This window comes from Scyliorhinus canicula, chromosome 15, assembly GCF_902713615.1.
Source record: "Scyliorhinus canicula chromosome 15, sScyCan1.1, whole genome shotgun sequence".
Classification (NCBI taxonomy): Eukaryota; Metazoa; Chordata; class Chondrichthyes; order Carcharhiniformes; family Scyliorhinidae; genus Scyliorhinus; species Scyliorhinus canicula.
The window spans coordinates 85,502,790-85,517,403 of record NC_052160.1 but is presented as its reverse complement, the minus strand read 5'-3'; the positions used below and the strand labels follow the sequence as shown (position 1 = coordinate 85,517,403).

At 46.4% G+C, this 14,614-nt stretch overlaps 1 protein-coding gene across 1 annotated transcript; it reads right to left on the bottom strand.

Moving 5' to 3' along the window:
• Positions 1 to 475: 475 nt before the first annotated feature.
• Positions 476 to 13,828, bottom strand: LOC119978807. The gene is made up of 6 exons (XM_038820685.1): positions 13,711 to 13,828; positions 10,264 to 11,015; positions 9,238 to 9,378; positions 5,074 to 5,138; positions 3,562 to 3,822; positions 476 to 984 (listed from the first exon to the last, which is right to left on the bottom strand). The coding sequence occupies exons 2-6, from the start codon at positions 10,994 to 10,996 to the stop codon at positions 940 to 942; spliced, it is 1,245 nt and encodes a 414-aa protein (XP_038676613.1). The 5' UTR covers positions 10,997 to 11,015; positions 13,711 to 13,828; the 3' UTR covers positions 476 to 939.
• Between the last annotated feature and the right edge of the window lie 786 nt (positions 13,829 to 14,614).

Genomic DNA, 14,614 nt, shown 5'->3' with positions numbered 1-14,614 from the left:
TGCTGCCTCACAGCGCCAGAGACTCAGGTTCGATTCCGGCCTTGGGTGACTGCAGGTGTGGTCTTCCTGTATCTGTGTGGGTTTCCTCCGTGTGCTCCAGTTTAGTGTCACCTCTGTGTGTATCGTGAATGCCCATTGGTCGTGTTCTATCTTGCTGACCTATTGGATGAATGTCTGTGTGTCATGTCTCTGGTGCTCCCTCTAGTGTCTATATAGTCTACGTGTATTTACATTAACCCCTTGTGTATCTACAGTGATGCATATCACCACATCCTCCACAGTCAAAATATGTGCTGGTTAGGTGGATTGGCCATGCTAAAGTGCCCCTCAGTGTCCAAAGGTTAGGTGGGGTTATGGGGATAGGGCGGGGGTGTAGGCCTAGTCAGGGTTCTCTTTCAGAGAAGGTATAGACTCAGTGGGCCAAATGGCCTCCTTCTGCACTGTAATGTTTTAAAGTAAGTATCCAGCCAAGGACTGCCTTTAGAACTCAGCATTTATTGGAGATGGAATATGAAACTAAAAGCCCTTTCTGCAATTCAACCCATCCTCTGGTCCAGGGCTGATGGGAAGATTCCCCCTTCTAAACAGTCCAAGCATTATTCTTAGAACAACGACATAGTAAATTCTGGCCGCAATAATGTCACATTGTCTGTCACAGGGATCTGTCCACATGCACATCTCAGTCATGGGAAATAGTGTGAAGAGAGAGTGGTTCCGGATATTCAACATGGTCAGGTAATGGTGGTAACTGCACCAACTCTTATGGTCATTTCCTCAGCTGACCAGTGATCCCACTTCCTGTTGTAACAGTAAAAGACTGATGACTTTGTCCAAAAACAATAGTGCTGAGTATCCCCACAGCAAGCAGTTTTCAGTCTGTGTCACTCTACAGTGTCAGGAGGTGAGAGTCATCTCCAGACAGGAAGCTGAATTGTCCATTCAATCTGGACTTGGAGTGTTCTCTGTGTTGTTTGCTGTTTCATCCTGAAAAGATAAAGAAAAAGCAATGTGCAATGTGGTTTTGTTACTGGGCTAATAATCCATGGCCCAGAATTTCACCATTACAGAGAGGGTCTTCCAATTTTCACCGGGTCAGGAATGGAGACAGGGGTCCATTTCACCCACAGGGGCAGCACGTCATTTAAATTATCAGCAGCCTTCTCCGAAGTGGGATTTTGTAGGCTGGGGGTGTGAAACCCGGAACGTGCTGATTGGATCAGTTAAGAACTTGGTGGATTTTTTTCGATAGCCAGAGTATTACTTTGGAGAGGCAACCTATGGCCCCCACTCACTTCCATGGCCCTGTTGTAGCTCCTATGACAATTTAATGCCTACTTAGTGCCAACCCATGCCATCCCACCCACCATCTTCTCCCCTTTGGGTCTGGTCCTCGGGCATCTTTTGTTCGATGCAAGGTTCTCTTTGAGTTGTTGGAAGAACATGTAAATGTGTGTCAAATGTGTACAAATAGGCTTTCATGAATGAGGGTATGCTTTTTCAATATAGTGAAGTCTGCAACAGACATTTTGAACTTCATCTGAAAGAACTTTATTTTACCTCATTCCTGCATTAATCCTGAATTATGCCCAAGTTGGATACTGCGTGAGTTAACATGGTAGGTGTAAGGGCAAAAGATGGTGGGTGGGAGGGCATGGGCTGGCATAAGTGCTGTATAAGGGTCTTGGGGGTGAGTGAGGGCCATAGGTTGGTATAGACGGTATGAATGGCAATGGAGTGGGTGGGGGGAGACATGTGGTGGCATGGGTTGACATGAATGGGGTATGGGGAGTGTCTGGGAATTGAGGGCTGGAGGAATATTTCATTTTTTAATCCTTATTTTTAAACATTGTACACGGTGACACAGCCTGAGGGACATTTTCCACCCAGTCCTTGCCTCCGCACCCAGCGTCCACCTCAATCCATCCTGGTCACCGATACTGACTTCTAATCCAGCCTGATTCCCAGCCTGGACTGAAAATCCAACGTTCAGTTTTCTATTTTTAAAGTTCAGGTTCACAGAGCTGGGAATTCCCGGGAGTGAAAATCTGGGCCCATGAGTTCAAGTCCCACCTTTGCCATTTGAGAATTTTCTTTCAGCTTGTTAATCTGGAAAAGTGGAGCTGGTCCCAGTAAAAATGACCACAAACCTATCAGCTCATTGTAAACCCTCCCCCCACTCGTCCTCCAATATTCTCGTCCTTATCTATTCGAGTTGATACATTATTCCAACACTGCACCAAACTGGTGGGCTCTTACCTGCACTCTGAAGTGCACTCTAGACTGTGCCAAAACCATGGGTTGGATTTTATAGCCCCCCCCCCCCCCCCCCCCCCCCCCACCACTGGGTATGTATTTGGTGAGTGCCTGGCCCACTGACTCCCTGCCCATCCTGAAGCTAACCCCTAAAATCTGCAGCCCACCTAATTAAAGATCAATTAAACCTGTTAGCAAGGCCATTGACCAGAATTATGCACTGCCCATGCTGTAATGAGGTTGGTGGAGACAGGTAGCAAGGTTGGGCAGGCTGTTCTTTTGTGGCCTGGTGAAAAAAGGCAGGAAGGGAGGAGGGGTGCCTTATTCAGGGGGTGCTCTGTGTGCATCGGGGCCTCCCTCCCAAGGTGTCAACATCCCCCTTCTCTCCTCACACTCTGCCCCCCCCCCCCCCCCCCCCCCACACATTTACCCCATGCCTCCCTGGGTTCAGGTTTACTTGCATTGGAGGAAGTACTAAAATAATATTGAATCATTGGAGACAGTGTGGGGAAATATTTAAAAGGAGTTGAAGGAATGTAACAATGAGGAAAGATTGACATTTGGAAAATTAAATGGAGACCTGGTAGTAGTCTTCAAAACAATGAAGGAGTTTGTTAGGATGAATGTAGAGAAACCGTTTCCACTTGTGAATGAGTTCAAGACAATGGGACATAATTCTGAGATTATCATTAACAAAACAAATGAAACATTTAGGAGGGTATGATTTAACACAGATTGGCAGATTGATGTAGTCAAGGGGAAGTTTGATACATCTGAGAGGGATGAATTAATAGAGGCTTACAGATCAGGGCGGGAAGGGGTAATTACAGGAAAGGGAGGCTTCTATGAAGTAATAACATCAAATGGGCTGAGTGGCTTGTTTCCATGCTGTAGATAATTCTATTGCTGACAAGAAATACATGTCGTCAAAGCTTTTCATCTTGCTTTCAACGGGACAATTCACAAGAATACCAAATGGAAAGGAAGCAACAATTTATACTTCATGAGAAGAGAGTGTTGATTAGTTGTCAGGCGAACTCTGATTGGTACAGGCATTGCCATAGCGAATGCACCTGTTAACTGATGACTGATATGAAACTGATAACTGTCACATTCTCTATAAAAAGCTTCAGCAGCATCTGTATTTTCTCAACAAGACTCAAATTCCGTACAACTAAATGACGATAGATAATTTAATATAATTTCATGCTGAATATATTACAATATTCCGGATGTCACCTCAGCAACTCTGAATTTATTGCCCCTCATTCCGGATTACTAGCTGTACAAGGTGGACATGGCACCCACCTTTTCACAGAAACTGGGCAGCTGCCAACATGACTCCTGGAGATATTGGCTCCCGAAGCCAGTAATCCGTTTGATCTGATGGTTACAGATCCCTGCTACCTTCGCAGTAAAATCAAGTGTGAAAGCAAACTTGACAAGGTCAGGGTTCTCTTGCGTCACCTTGCTGCTCACTTCACGTTCGATGTATTGGTCTGCCAGTTCCTTGAAGGAATTGTAGCTGATGTCTTTGAAGAAGGTGGAGAGCAGTGGATTTCCTTGAAGCTACCAGAGACAAATGAGAAATCAGAAAGGCTTTGCAAATCGTTACCAATTGCTGCTAATATATCCGGTCATCGAAGAGAGGGGATTTTCTGCTCCCACTTTCCTGTTCTGATTGTCCAGGCTGAATACATTTAAATGTAATTATCAGGCCTGATAGTTCCCACTCACGCTTAGATTATCCAATCATGTTGGCGGGAGGACACATGATTGGCGGTGGGATGCCAATGTCAATCATGGTTGATCTCCCACAGCGGGCACCTGGTGAGTCAAACCCACTCGAGGAGTTCAGGTGGGTCTTTGGTTCGGGGGGGGGGAAAGAGGGCAATGCCCTGGCACTGCCAGGAGGTAGTGCCAGGGGGCAGTGTCAGGAGGTAGTGCCAGGGGGCAGTGCCAGGAGGGCGGTGGGGGTGTTCCTTGTTGGGGGGAGGCAGGAAGGTCCGTGGGTGGATGTTCCATGTGGCGGGAGGTGTTATGTGGGAGGAGGAGGTGTTCCAAGGGAAGCATGATGCCGTGTGACCTGCCCCCTCCATGTGCCGACCAATAAGGTGGAGGAAACCATCGTTGGAGTCTGCTGCCACACTCCAAAAATCTGAGAAAATTCTGCCCCAAGTCATTATTCCGATTATATTAGCATCAAAAGACTGGATGCAACTATTCCTTTTCCAGTTAAAGATGTGTACCTCAAACATATATACTTATTAAAAAATCAGGTTGCTGCACACAGTTCCTGTGTATCACGTTTTACTTCCTGCTACAGTGACACTGTCATATGTTTGTATCATTTTCTTCCTCAAATTCCTCACATCCAATTTTATAACGGAAACTGTCTCTGTAAACATTACACTAATTTCAAATCTTTAGATGGAAACATTTCCTTTCAAGCAGGAATCCTCCAGGATTCATTAGCTTCTGTGTATCAGGTCAATATTGATGGAAAGCTTCTTCAGGAATAGCCCCCAGTCTCATGATCTTCGCTACTGAGAAGGACAAAGACATCAAGTGCATTGGAACACCATCAGTTCCAAATCGCACATTGTCCTGACTGGGAAATAAATTGGTGTTTCTTCATCGTTGGTGGATAGAAGGTGCCGGAATTCCCTCCCTAACAGCACTGTGGAAACACCTTTACCATGTGGACAGCAGCAGTTCAAGAAGGTAGCTAATGACCTGTTTCTCAAGGGTTCGACAATAAATGCCTTGTCAATGATACCCAAATCCAGAAAACAAACAAAATAAATTCACACATCTCACCTCTGTGTCAACGTGATCGCCAACGTTTTGCAGTATTTCAATGATTTTGCAAATGGAGCTGTCCACTGTCGGGAAGATAAAGCAGATTGTCATTGATACCATCCAGGGTGAATTCAGATTAGAATTAAATCAAAAACCAGGGTCCGTTTAGCCGTATTATTTGTTGTATCTGTTTTGTAGGTCAGACCAAGCAATAATAAAGCTAAGTAAAACCATTTTGAAATACACATGACTTTTTGTTTCATGTGGTGGACGTTTTACAGTTCACGGTATTGTCCAAGTGAAAATCAGTGCAGTGGTCACGTTTTTTACAGCTGAACCTACACTAAGGAATTTGATTATCGTGGAGGAAGGGTGTATATTGTTGACACAAATCACTCAGCGACTTTCAAATGACCCTAGAGGCAATGAGGATGCAAGCGACTTGGGTAGTTTATGCCATGAAATCAAGATGGAGCAAGGAGAGGAAGTAGATCTCAAGAACCACCTCAGTCAGTACAGGGATTGAACCCACTCAGTTAGCATTACTCTACACCACACTGTTAGCCAATTGAACTAATGGCCCCCACTCTATTATACCTTTGGTTTTAGGATGATTATCTTTGCTTTCCTTGAAATGGGATTGCATTAATTTTCAGACCAGCAATGTTGAGATGAGGAGTCTACAGTTTCCTGGATATGTTCTGTCTCCTTTCCTGAAAGGAGTGACATTAGTTATCCCTAAGCCCTCTGGCACTACAACTTTCTCTGGTAGGTGAATGTCCAAGAATGACTCTACTATCTCTTCTGTAGATTCTTTTAAAATACATGAATTCAATCCATTCAGTGCAGGGGTTTAATTCTCTTTGAGTTTGATTAATTTCTTTTATGTTTTTCCAATTTTTATTTGCAGCTATATAATTTCTGGTCTCACTTTCTGATATCTGATCTGTGGGCGGGATTCTCCAACACCCCCGGCGTGAATCCCGCCCCCGCCGTCCTCCGAATTCTCCGGCCCTCCAAAAATTGCGCCTCCCGCCTTCGGAGAATGGCGGGGACCAGCACGACTCAATGGGCCCCGGGGCTGCCCGAATTCTCCGGCCCGCGATGGGCCGAAGTCCCGCTGGTTTTTTGCCGGTCCCGCTGGCGTGGATCAGACTAGGTACCTTACCAGCGGGACTGGCAGCGCGGGTGGGCTCCGGGATCCTGGGGGGAGGAGCGTGGGGCGATCTGGCCCCGGGGGGTGCCCCCACGGTGGCCTGGCCTGCGATAGGGGCCCACCAATCCGGCGGGGGGGGGGGGGGGGGGGGGGGGGGGCTGTGCCGTGGGGGCACTCTTTTCCTATGCGTAGGCCATGTCAGCCTCCGCGATGGCCTCCGCGTAGGTGAACCCCCCCCCCCCCCGCGCATGCGCGGGGATGACGTCAGCAGCCGCTGACTCTCACGCACATGCGTGGACTCTCGCCGACCGGCGGAGTCCCTTCGGCCCCGGCTGGTGTGGCGCCAAAGGCCTTCCATGCCACTCTGGCGCCAGCCTAGCCCCTGAAGGTTCGGAGGATTCCGCACCTTTGGGGCGGGCCGACGCTGGAGTGGTTCATGCCACTCCGTCCCGCCGGGACCCCCCGCCCTGCCGGATACGGGAGATTCCTGCCCTGTATCTCTTATAAATACTTAAGCACAGTAATTATTTAAAATGTCTGCCATTTTGCTTTCTCAAACCATCTGTAAAACGAAGACTGGTCATATTGATTAGATATTGGCAGGGACTGGAGATTGGGAGCATGGTAGATTTATTCCTGTTGAAGAAAGCCATTCTTACCCTTTGACAATGCTTGAAGAACAACTGAACCACGACACTGATGTCTCCAGGCTCAATTCAAACCAGTCCTATCCGCCCATCATGGTAGGATAGTGGTTAGCACAGTTGCTTCACAGCTCCAGGGTCCTAGGTTTGATTCCCGGCTTGGGTCACTGTCTGTGCGGAATCTGCACGGTCTCCTCGTGTCTGCATGGGTTTCCTCCGGGTGCTCCGGTTTCCTCCAACAGTCCAAAGATGTGCAGGTTAGGTGGATTGGCCATGATAAATTGCCCTTAGTGTCCAAAAAGGTTAGGTTGGGTTACGGGGATAAAAGGGATTTGGTGGAGGTGTGGGGCTCAAGTAGGATGCTCATTCCAAGGGCTGTAAATTCTATGCACTGTAAATTCTATGATTCTATGATCTCAATGGCAGGGGCAGGAGGAGGAAGGACAGTTGGCCTCAGAGCCCTGGGATTTGACCAATCAGTACACTGTGCTGATCATACATCATAGGATTTACAATGCAGTAGGAGGCCAATCGGCCCATCGAGGTTGCACCAGCTCTTGGAAAGAGCACCACCACTTAAGCCCACACCTCCACCCTATCCCCATAACCCGTAACCCCACCTAACCTAAGGGCAATTTAGCATGTCCAATCAACATAACTCTGCACATCTTTGTGCTGTGGAGGAAACCGGAGACCGGAGCACCCAGAGGAAACCCATGCATACACGGGAAGAATGTGCAAACTCCGCAAACAGTGACCCAATCCGGGAATTGAACCTGGGACCCTGGAGCTGTGAAGCAACTGTGCTAACCACTATGCTGCGTGCTGCCCTGGCGTGGACATGTGTGGGCATTCAAGTGGAAGGGGTAGGGTGGGAGGAGAGATTGGATTATGGTGACCGCATGCATGCTGACATTGATGGTCAAGGGTGAATTTGATTAACTATCTGAAGACAAAGAGTAGCCATGGAAGCATGCTCCTGCACAAAGTGCAAATCTTCAGAATACAGAAGGCAAATGCCAAAAACAAAAACAAGCAATAATGTTTGACCGATTTTTGGACACCTAGACCAATGTCAAGTGGATACACAATTGGCAGAGGTGGTCACAGGCCAGGAACCACCAAAGTGTCCATCCAAGTCGAGGGGCGGCACACGCTGCTAACGGCTTCCATTTACACTGCCTCAATCCATGGGGAAAATGGAAACTTGTATTCATATAACATTTTTCACCAATGCCCGTGCATCAAAGTGCTCTCCAACCAATGAAATGCTTTTGAAGTGTAGTCACTCTTGTAATGTAGGAAATGCAGCAACCAATTTGTGCACAGGAAGTTCATCATTTAGTTTTTGTGATGCTGATTGAGGGATAAGCATGTTTTACTTTATTATTTCATGGGATTTGGCATCTTGCCCATCCTAATTCCCCTTGAACTGAGAGACATGCCAGCCAACTTCAGAGGGTAGTTAAGAGTCAACCACATTGTTGTAGGCCTGGAGTCACATGTAGGTCAGGCAGGACAGCAGGCTTTAGGAGCATTAGTGAACCAGACTTAACAACAATCAACAATGGTTTCATGGACACTAGCTAGCTTTTCAATTCCGGATTATTAATTACATTTAAATCCCAGCTGCCTTGGTGGGATTTGAACCCTTGACCCCAGAACATTAGCCTGAGCCTCTGGATTACCTCTCCAGTGATATTAGCACCATCGTCCACAAAGACACTGGGGATGACTCCCCTGCTCTTCTTCAAAAGAGTGTCACAGGATCTTCGACATTCACCCAAGCAGGCATATGGAGCCTTTGTTTGGAGTTCATCCAAATGGTGACGCCTCTGACAGTACAGCACTCCCTCAGTACTACACTGGAGTGCAAGCCTTGGTTTTTGTGCTCAAGTCCTGGATTGGGACTTGAACCCAGAACCATGTGATGTAAATACAAGACCAACCGAGCCACAGCTGCCACAGCGGAACATGGCAGACTGACGGCAAAGGTGTATTGTCATTGGTGAATCCATTCAATTCTAATATGACTTCAAATAACAAGGTTAGAATTAATGCTGAGTCTCAGCTGGATGTTTCTTTTAAGAATGTGCCTCCATTAGGAGAGCACAAAATTGGCCAGCAATCAACATTTACAATGTCTTTGTTAGTGTCACTGCCATAATCAGAAGCTAATTGAATAACTGGGCAGTCTATCTGGGAGTGCTTTGTGTAACTCCATTAATACAGAGCTTGCTTACACTTCTGTTCTGAAATGTGCACAGAGGATAGCTTTCTCCGAGGTGTTTTACTCAGGTGATTGAGTCATCATTGGTGGGTACAAGCGACGGTTCAATTTGTCCACAAGCTCATTTCGTTGATGATGGTCGCCACACTCACCAGATTCTTTCAGCCCATCAGCTTCTTGTCTCAATCTTCTTCTGTTCAGGTTATTCTCATTTCCCTCACTGGACTCCAATGTCCGAACAATCCGGTCCACTTCATCGGACACCTGCTCATACAGATGCTCGGAACCTCTGTCTGGGACACACAAAAGTCACATTTTGGTTTCAAAGTGGCTTTTCGTTTGACAGAAACACTTTGAAAAACAGAATTAGAAGTTGCAGGGGAGGTCAGAGCAAGATTCCTGATATTAATCTCTTACATGCATGGGTACTAAACCTTATTTAAAGATTATGCAACATATTTACTCAATATTTCTAACCTGTGCGTTCTCACACCATACCAGGGCGGCATGGTGACACAGTGGTTATCACTGCTCCCTCACAGTGCCAGGGACCTGGGTTTGATTCTGACCTCAGGAGACTTTGTGGAGTCTGTATATTCTCCCCATGTCTGCGTGGGTTCCCTCCGGATGCTCCGGTTATCTCCCACAGTCCAAAGATGTGCAGGTTAGGTGGATTGGCCAATCTCAGTTGCTCCTTAGTGTCCAAAAGATTAGGAGAGGATAGGGTGGGGACTTGGACCTAGGTAGGTTCGGAGGTTTGGTGCAGACGTGATGGGAAAATGGCCTCCCTCTGCTTGGTAGGGATTCTATGAATAACTGCGAGGAGCTCATGAATTTACCCGATGGCAAATTTGAGATGATCTGATCAGCTGAGTTTATTCCCCTAAGCCATCTGGCCAAACGTCCTCTAATGTTGACCTCTGCCTGAACTTTGCACCTTTCTCTGGTTTCTCCCGTCTTCCCACATTCTTCCCGCTTCTGTAAATTTGAAATCATCTGTTGGTGTCCTAAGTGCGGACTTTCACCCCTCGCTAACCTACTCATCTTGATCAAGCAACACCTTAATTTTATAAGAAGAAATCATCAAAAAGGTTTATTTGAGTCATTACTGGCTTTCGATGTTAGTTGGCTCCAGCAGGATATTTATCCAGCTGAAAACCCACTCAAACATTTCCTACCTGCTTTACCAGGCCTGGGCCTGCAGACATCTCGTAGATCCAGATGTTTGGGTCGCACTGCTTTACTCGTGCTGGTTCCTGGACCTCCAGATCCAGATTCTTTAACTTCAAGATTATTCCTCTTGAAAGAGAAGACTCTCCGAAGACTACTTTTCCTTTTGCTCTTGGATTTGTGAGTAGTGGCCAGCTCTTCCGGTGCCCCCTGGGTGTCGAGCTGCTCTCCAGTTTCGTCTGGAGGACGCTCCACCTGCGGAGGAGCAGACTCCTTTGATCTTTTACATCCTTCGTCTTTCTTTTCATCACCTTTCTTTCTCCACAGGAAACTGGCAATCTTTCCCAGGAATGTTTGAGACTTTTTCCCTTTCTTCTTGTCCTTGCTCCTTCCCTTGCCCCCTTCCTTCACCATGTCTGGTTCAGCGCTCAATGAGTTGCTAGCCGAAAGCGCTGTCCCATCTTCAGATGCTTGGCTCACTGTTCCTCTCGCCCTGCCACGTGTTGCCAGCTCACTCGACCCAGCCCCATATCTGTGGCTCACGCTTATTTGTGGGACCTTTGCTGGAAGAGATCTCCACTTCAACTCCTTGAACCTTGACCCATCTTCCTTCAGACTTAAGCTGCGCTTGATGTAGACTTCGACCACCCTTCTGGGCTTCAGGGTGCTCAGGTTCACATTGAGGACACTGTCTTTGGGATCAAGGCAGCCATTGACACGAGCTTCGAGCACTGACTCCATTAGTTTAGTGTCAGAGAACCTTTGCAAGAAAAAATAGATCAGTTGTGCACAAAAACTTAAACTAGTAAAGGTTCTGCTTAAGGGCAATCAGACACACATTCTGCTCAAACTTCCACTAGTTTGTCAACAACAAATTTTTACACACAGTTCTGCTCAGTCTCAGTTGTATGATCAGAAACTTAAAACCTTCCATAAAGCAGCACATTCAGATGCATTAGAAAATATTCCTAGAGATATTGAAGAGTGTTAATGTGCAGAGGTTTAAGGAAAAATAGGTTTATCTCAAAATATAAATATTTGAATCCGGGTGTCCAACCCATCAATTGTGAGCAACCTGATTTCAAATAGTCAAAAACAACTTTTAAAACAAAACTACCCAGATCCATTGGTTTGAAGCTCTGTACTGCAGTCACTTTGCATATTAAAATTATTTTTAACATTTTAAAGTTTTCAAAACGTAGTTACTACTGCCCTCGCATCTGAAAATAACTTAACTTCGAAAGTCTCCTTGAAAGCAAACAGGTTCAATTAGCAGCAAGTCACCATGGTGATTTATGTAGCCTGGGGGCGTGACCAGTTATATCGGAGTGGCTGGTTTCAGTGCAATGTTTATCAAACAAATACAAAAGGTCACCGAAACTTGTTCTGTGCTAGACGTAATTTGCCCATGAAATTCCTCGACCGTTTGCGCTTGTTCGTCCAATTTCGGACGTTTTCACTGACAAAACTAGCCTAACTTCGTGAAAACTCGAGGCCATTGAATTGACTCTGTTGGTAACTCATACACTGTGCTGGTTATATCCTGAGCACTATTCAGCTAAAGTATTTCCTCATTACCTCAGGTTTCTATGAAGGAATTTGGACACAGTGACCTGGAATGTGTGGTCAGTGGCAATGTAAAATACTCCCTTAGCCATCACAATGACAGCTTTCATATTTCCATGTTTAACTCCATAATAACAGTGAGTACAGAAAGCCTCACCATTACTCTGAACCCAAATACTGGACTATTAATTTCAAGACAATTTAAAACAGCAACAAAGAAGGGTGAGTTTCTCACCCTGTAATAGAGCTTCTATCCCGCCTGTTCCTCTATCCTTGTTATTGAGCTTCTATCCCACCTGTCCCTCTATCCTTGTTATTGAGCTTCTATCCCGCCTGTTCCTCTATCCTTGTTATTGAGCTTCTATCCCGCCTGTTCCTCTATCCTTGTTATTGAGCTTCTATCCCACCTGTCCCTCTATCAGAGTTATTGAGCTTCTATCCCGCCTGTTCCTCTATCCTTGTTATTGAGCTTCTATCCCACCTGTCCCTCTGTCAGAGTTATTGAGCTTCCATCCCCCTGTCCCTCTACCACTATTATAGAGCTTCTATCCTCTGCCCCTCTATCACTGTTATTGAGCTTCCAGCCCCCCGTCCCTCTACCCCTGTTGTACATAGAACATAGAATTCCTACAGTGCAGAATGTTGCCATTCGGCCCATCGAGTCTGCACCGACCCTGTAAAAGAACACCCTGTCTATGCCCACTCCACCACCCTATCCCCATGACCCCATAACCCCACCTAAACTGCACAACTTTGGACTGTGGGAGGAAACTGGAGCACCCGGAGGAAACCCACGCAGACACGAGAGAACCAGCAAACTTCACACAGTCGCCCAAGGTCGGAATTGAACCCTGGACTCTGGCGCTGTGAGGCAGCAGTGCTAACCACTGTGCCACTGTGCTTCTGTCTCCACTGTCCCTTTCTCTCCCCATTAATGAGATGGTGACGTAGTCGCAATGTCACTGGACCGGTAATTCAGAGGTCCGTGCTAATGGTCAGTAGACACGGGTTCAAATCTCACCATGATAGCTGGTGGAATCCAAATTCAGTATATAAAATCTGGAATTAGAAAGCTAGACTCAGTAAATGCTGAAACTATCATTGATCATCCTAAAAACCCATCTGGTTCACTCATGCTACTTTAGGAAAGGAAATCTGCCATCCATACACGCTTTGGCCTGGGACTCCAGAGCACCAGCAGTGCGGTTGACTCTTGACCACCCTCCGAAATAGCCCAGCAAGCCCTTCAGTTCAAGGGCTATTAGGGATGGACAACAAATGTTGGTCTTGTCAATCATACATGGAAGAATAAATAAAAATAAATCAGAGTCCATCGCCACTGCCTTTTTAAAAACTTCCGTCTCCACTGTCATAGAGACTTCAGAATCTCCATCCTGGGCAAGACAGAACTCAGCAGCATTCCCGACTGTTGATTAATATCCAGTGAATTCTTCTGGAATTGTGATCTTATGTTGTTCCGAAAAGGAACAAGATCCTGCGCCGTGGTACTCAAGGATTTCCCTTGAATGAAAGTCACTACGGTCCCAGCGGACCATAGGCAGTTTTCCCCTTTGAGGGGGAGATCTGACTGGTGGTGATTTAACCTGAGGATCACCACACCTCAAGCAAGGGGCAAGGTTGACAAGGGAAGAATTGAACCCGGGGTGTTGGCATTGCTCTGCATCACGAATCAGCTGTCCAGCCAACTGAGCTAAACCGACCTTCCGAAAAATCTATTAGTCATTACCAGAGGGGTGAGCATGTGTCGATGGAGGTGTGAACGGGATCAATACTCAGAGGTTTACTGACTGGACAAGGAGCTACACTAGAGAAACTGTGAAAGTTGCAGAGAAAGTCCTCCCAACAAGTTAAATCCCGAGAAAGCTTACCTGTTTCAGTGAAGAGTGTCAGCTGGACTGTCGGTAGGCTCATATATCTGTACAGGGGCTGCGCAAGATATGTGTGCACCTTATTTGCATTCAGATTATAAAAGGCAATACTACTCGCAATGTATGATCACAGTGCACCCTTATAAGGACATGCAGGGATTAGTCAGAGGGAGGAGCGACGTAAACAGGATATGGGTTGAATTATTTTAATCAACTGACTCTGCTTTATATTGTACTCACGCTCCCGTAAATCACCAGATATGAAATCCCCGACTCTGTTTATCAGGTTGGACAAGGAGGAAGCAGTTTCGTTTAACTTCAGGTTGCGTGTATTTCAAACACTTCCTCACCTGAGCAGTGGCCTTCGAGCGACTGGCCACAGGAAAGAGAGGGTCGACCTGTAGCGCAGCTAAACAGCATAACCACACTCCTTAAACCAGAATAAAGCTCACCAAAAATGAGCTGCCTTTCTGTAGCACCTCACACATCCTCAGACTATCCCAGTGTGCTCTCCAGTCAATGAAGCACTTTTGAAGTATAATCACTGCTGTAATGTAGGAAACGAATTTGTGCACAGCAAGCTCCCACACATAGCAATGTGATCATGACGAGATCATCCGTTTCAGAGGTTAGTTGAGGGATAAATATTGGCTGGGGCATTGCGGAGAACTCCCGTGCTCTTCCTCGAATAAGGCTGAATTTTTTAGGTTCACCACACACTGTGTCCTCAGTGGGCAGACATTGACCTCATACCAACAGGAAAACAGCACATTTCTCCATCAAAGACAGTCATCTCAATAAGGGTCGCGTGCAGTATAGGCTGCGTTTTCCCAAGCTCTGGCTCAGCTCATCTTGTATTCCTTTATTTTAGCCTGGTGCATATTTCATATTTGTCTTTTCTTGG

Bases quoted from the DNA above. Each gene is read 5' to 3' on its own strand.
- LOC119978807 (XM_038820685.1), bottom strand. From the start codon at position 10,996: ATGGAGTCAGTGCTCGAAGCTCGTGTCAATGGCTGCCTTGATCCCAAA. The intron at 9,379-10,263 runs GTAGGAAATGTT...TGTGTGTCCCAG, and splicing joins GCCCAGGCCTGGTAAAGCAG to ACAGAGGTTCCGAGCATCTG. The intron at 3,823-5,073 runs GTGAGATGTGTG...TGTCTCTGGTAG, and splicing joins GCGATCACGTTGACACAGAG to CTTCAAGGAAATCCACTGCT.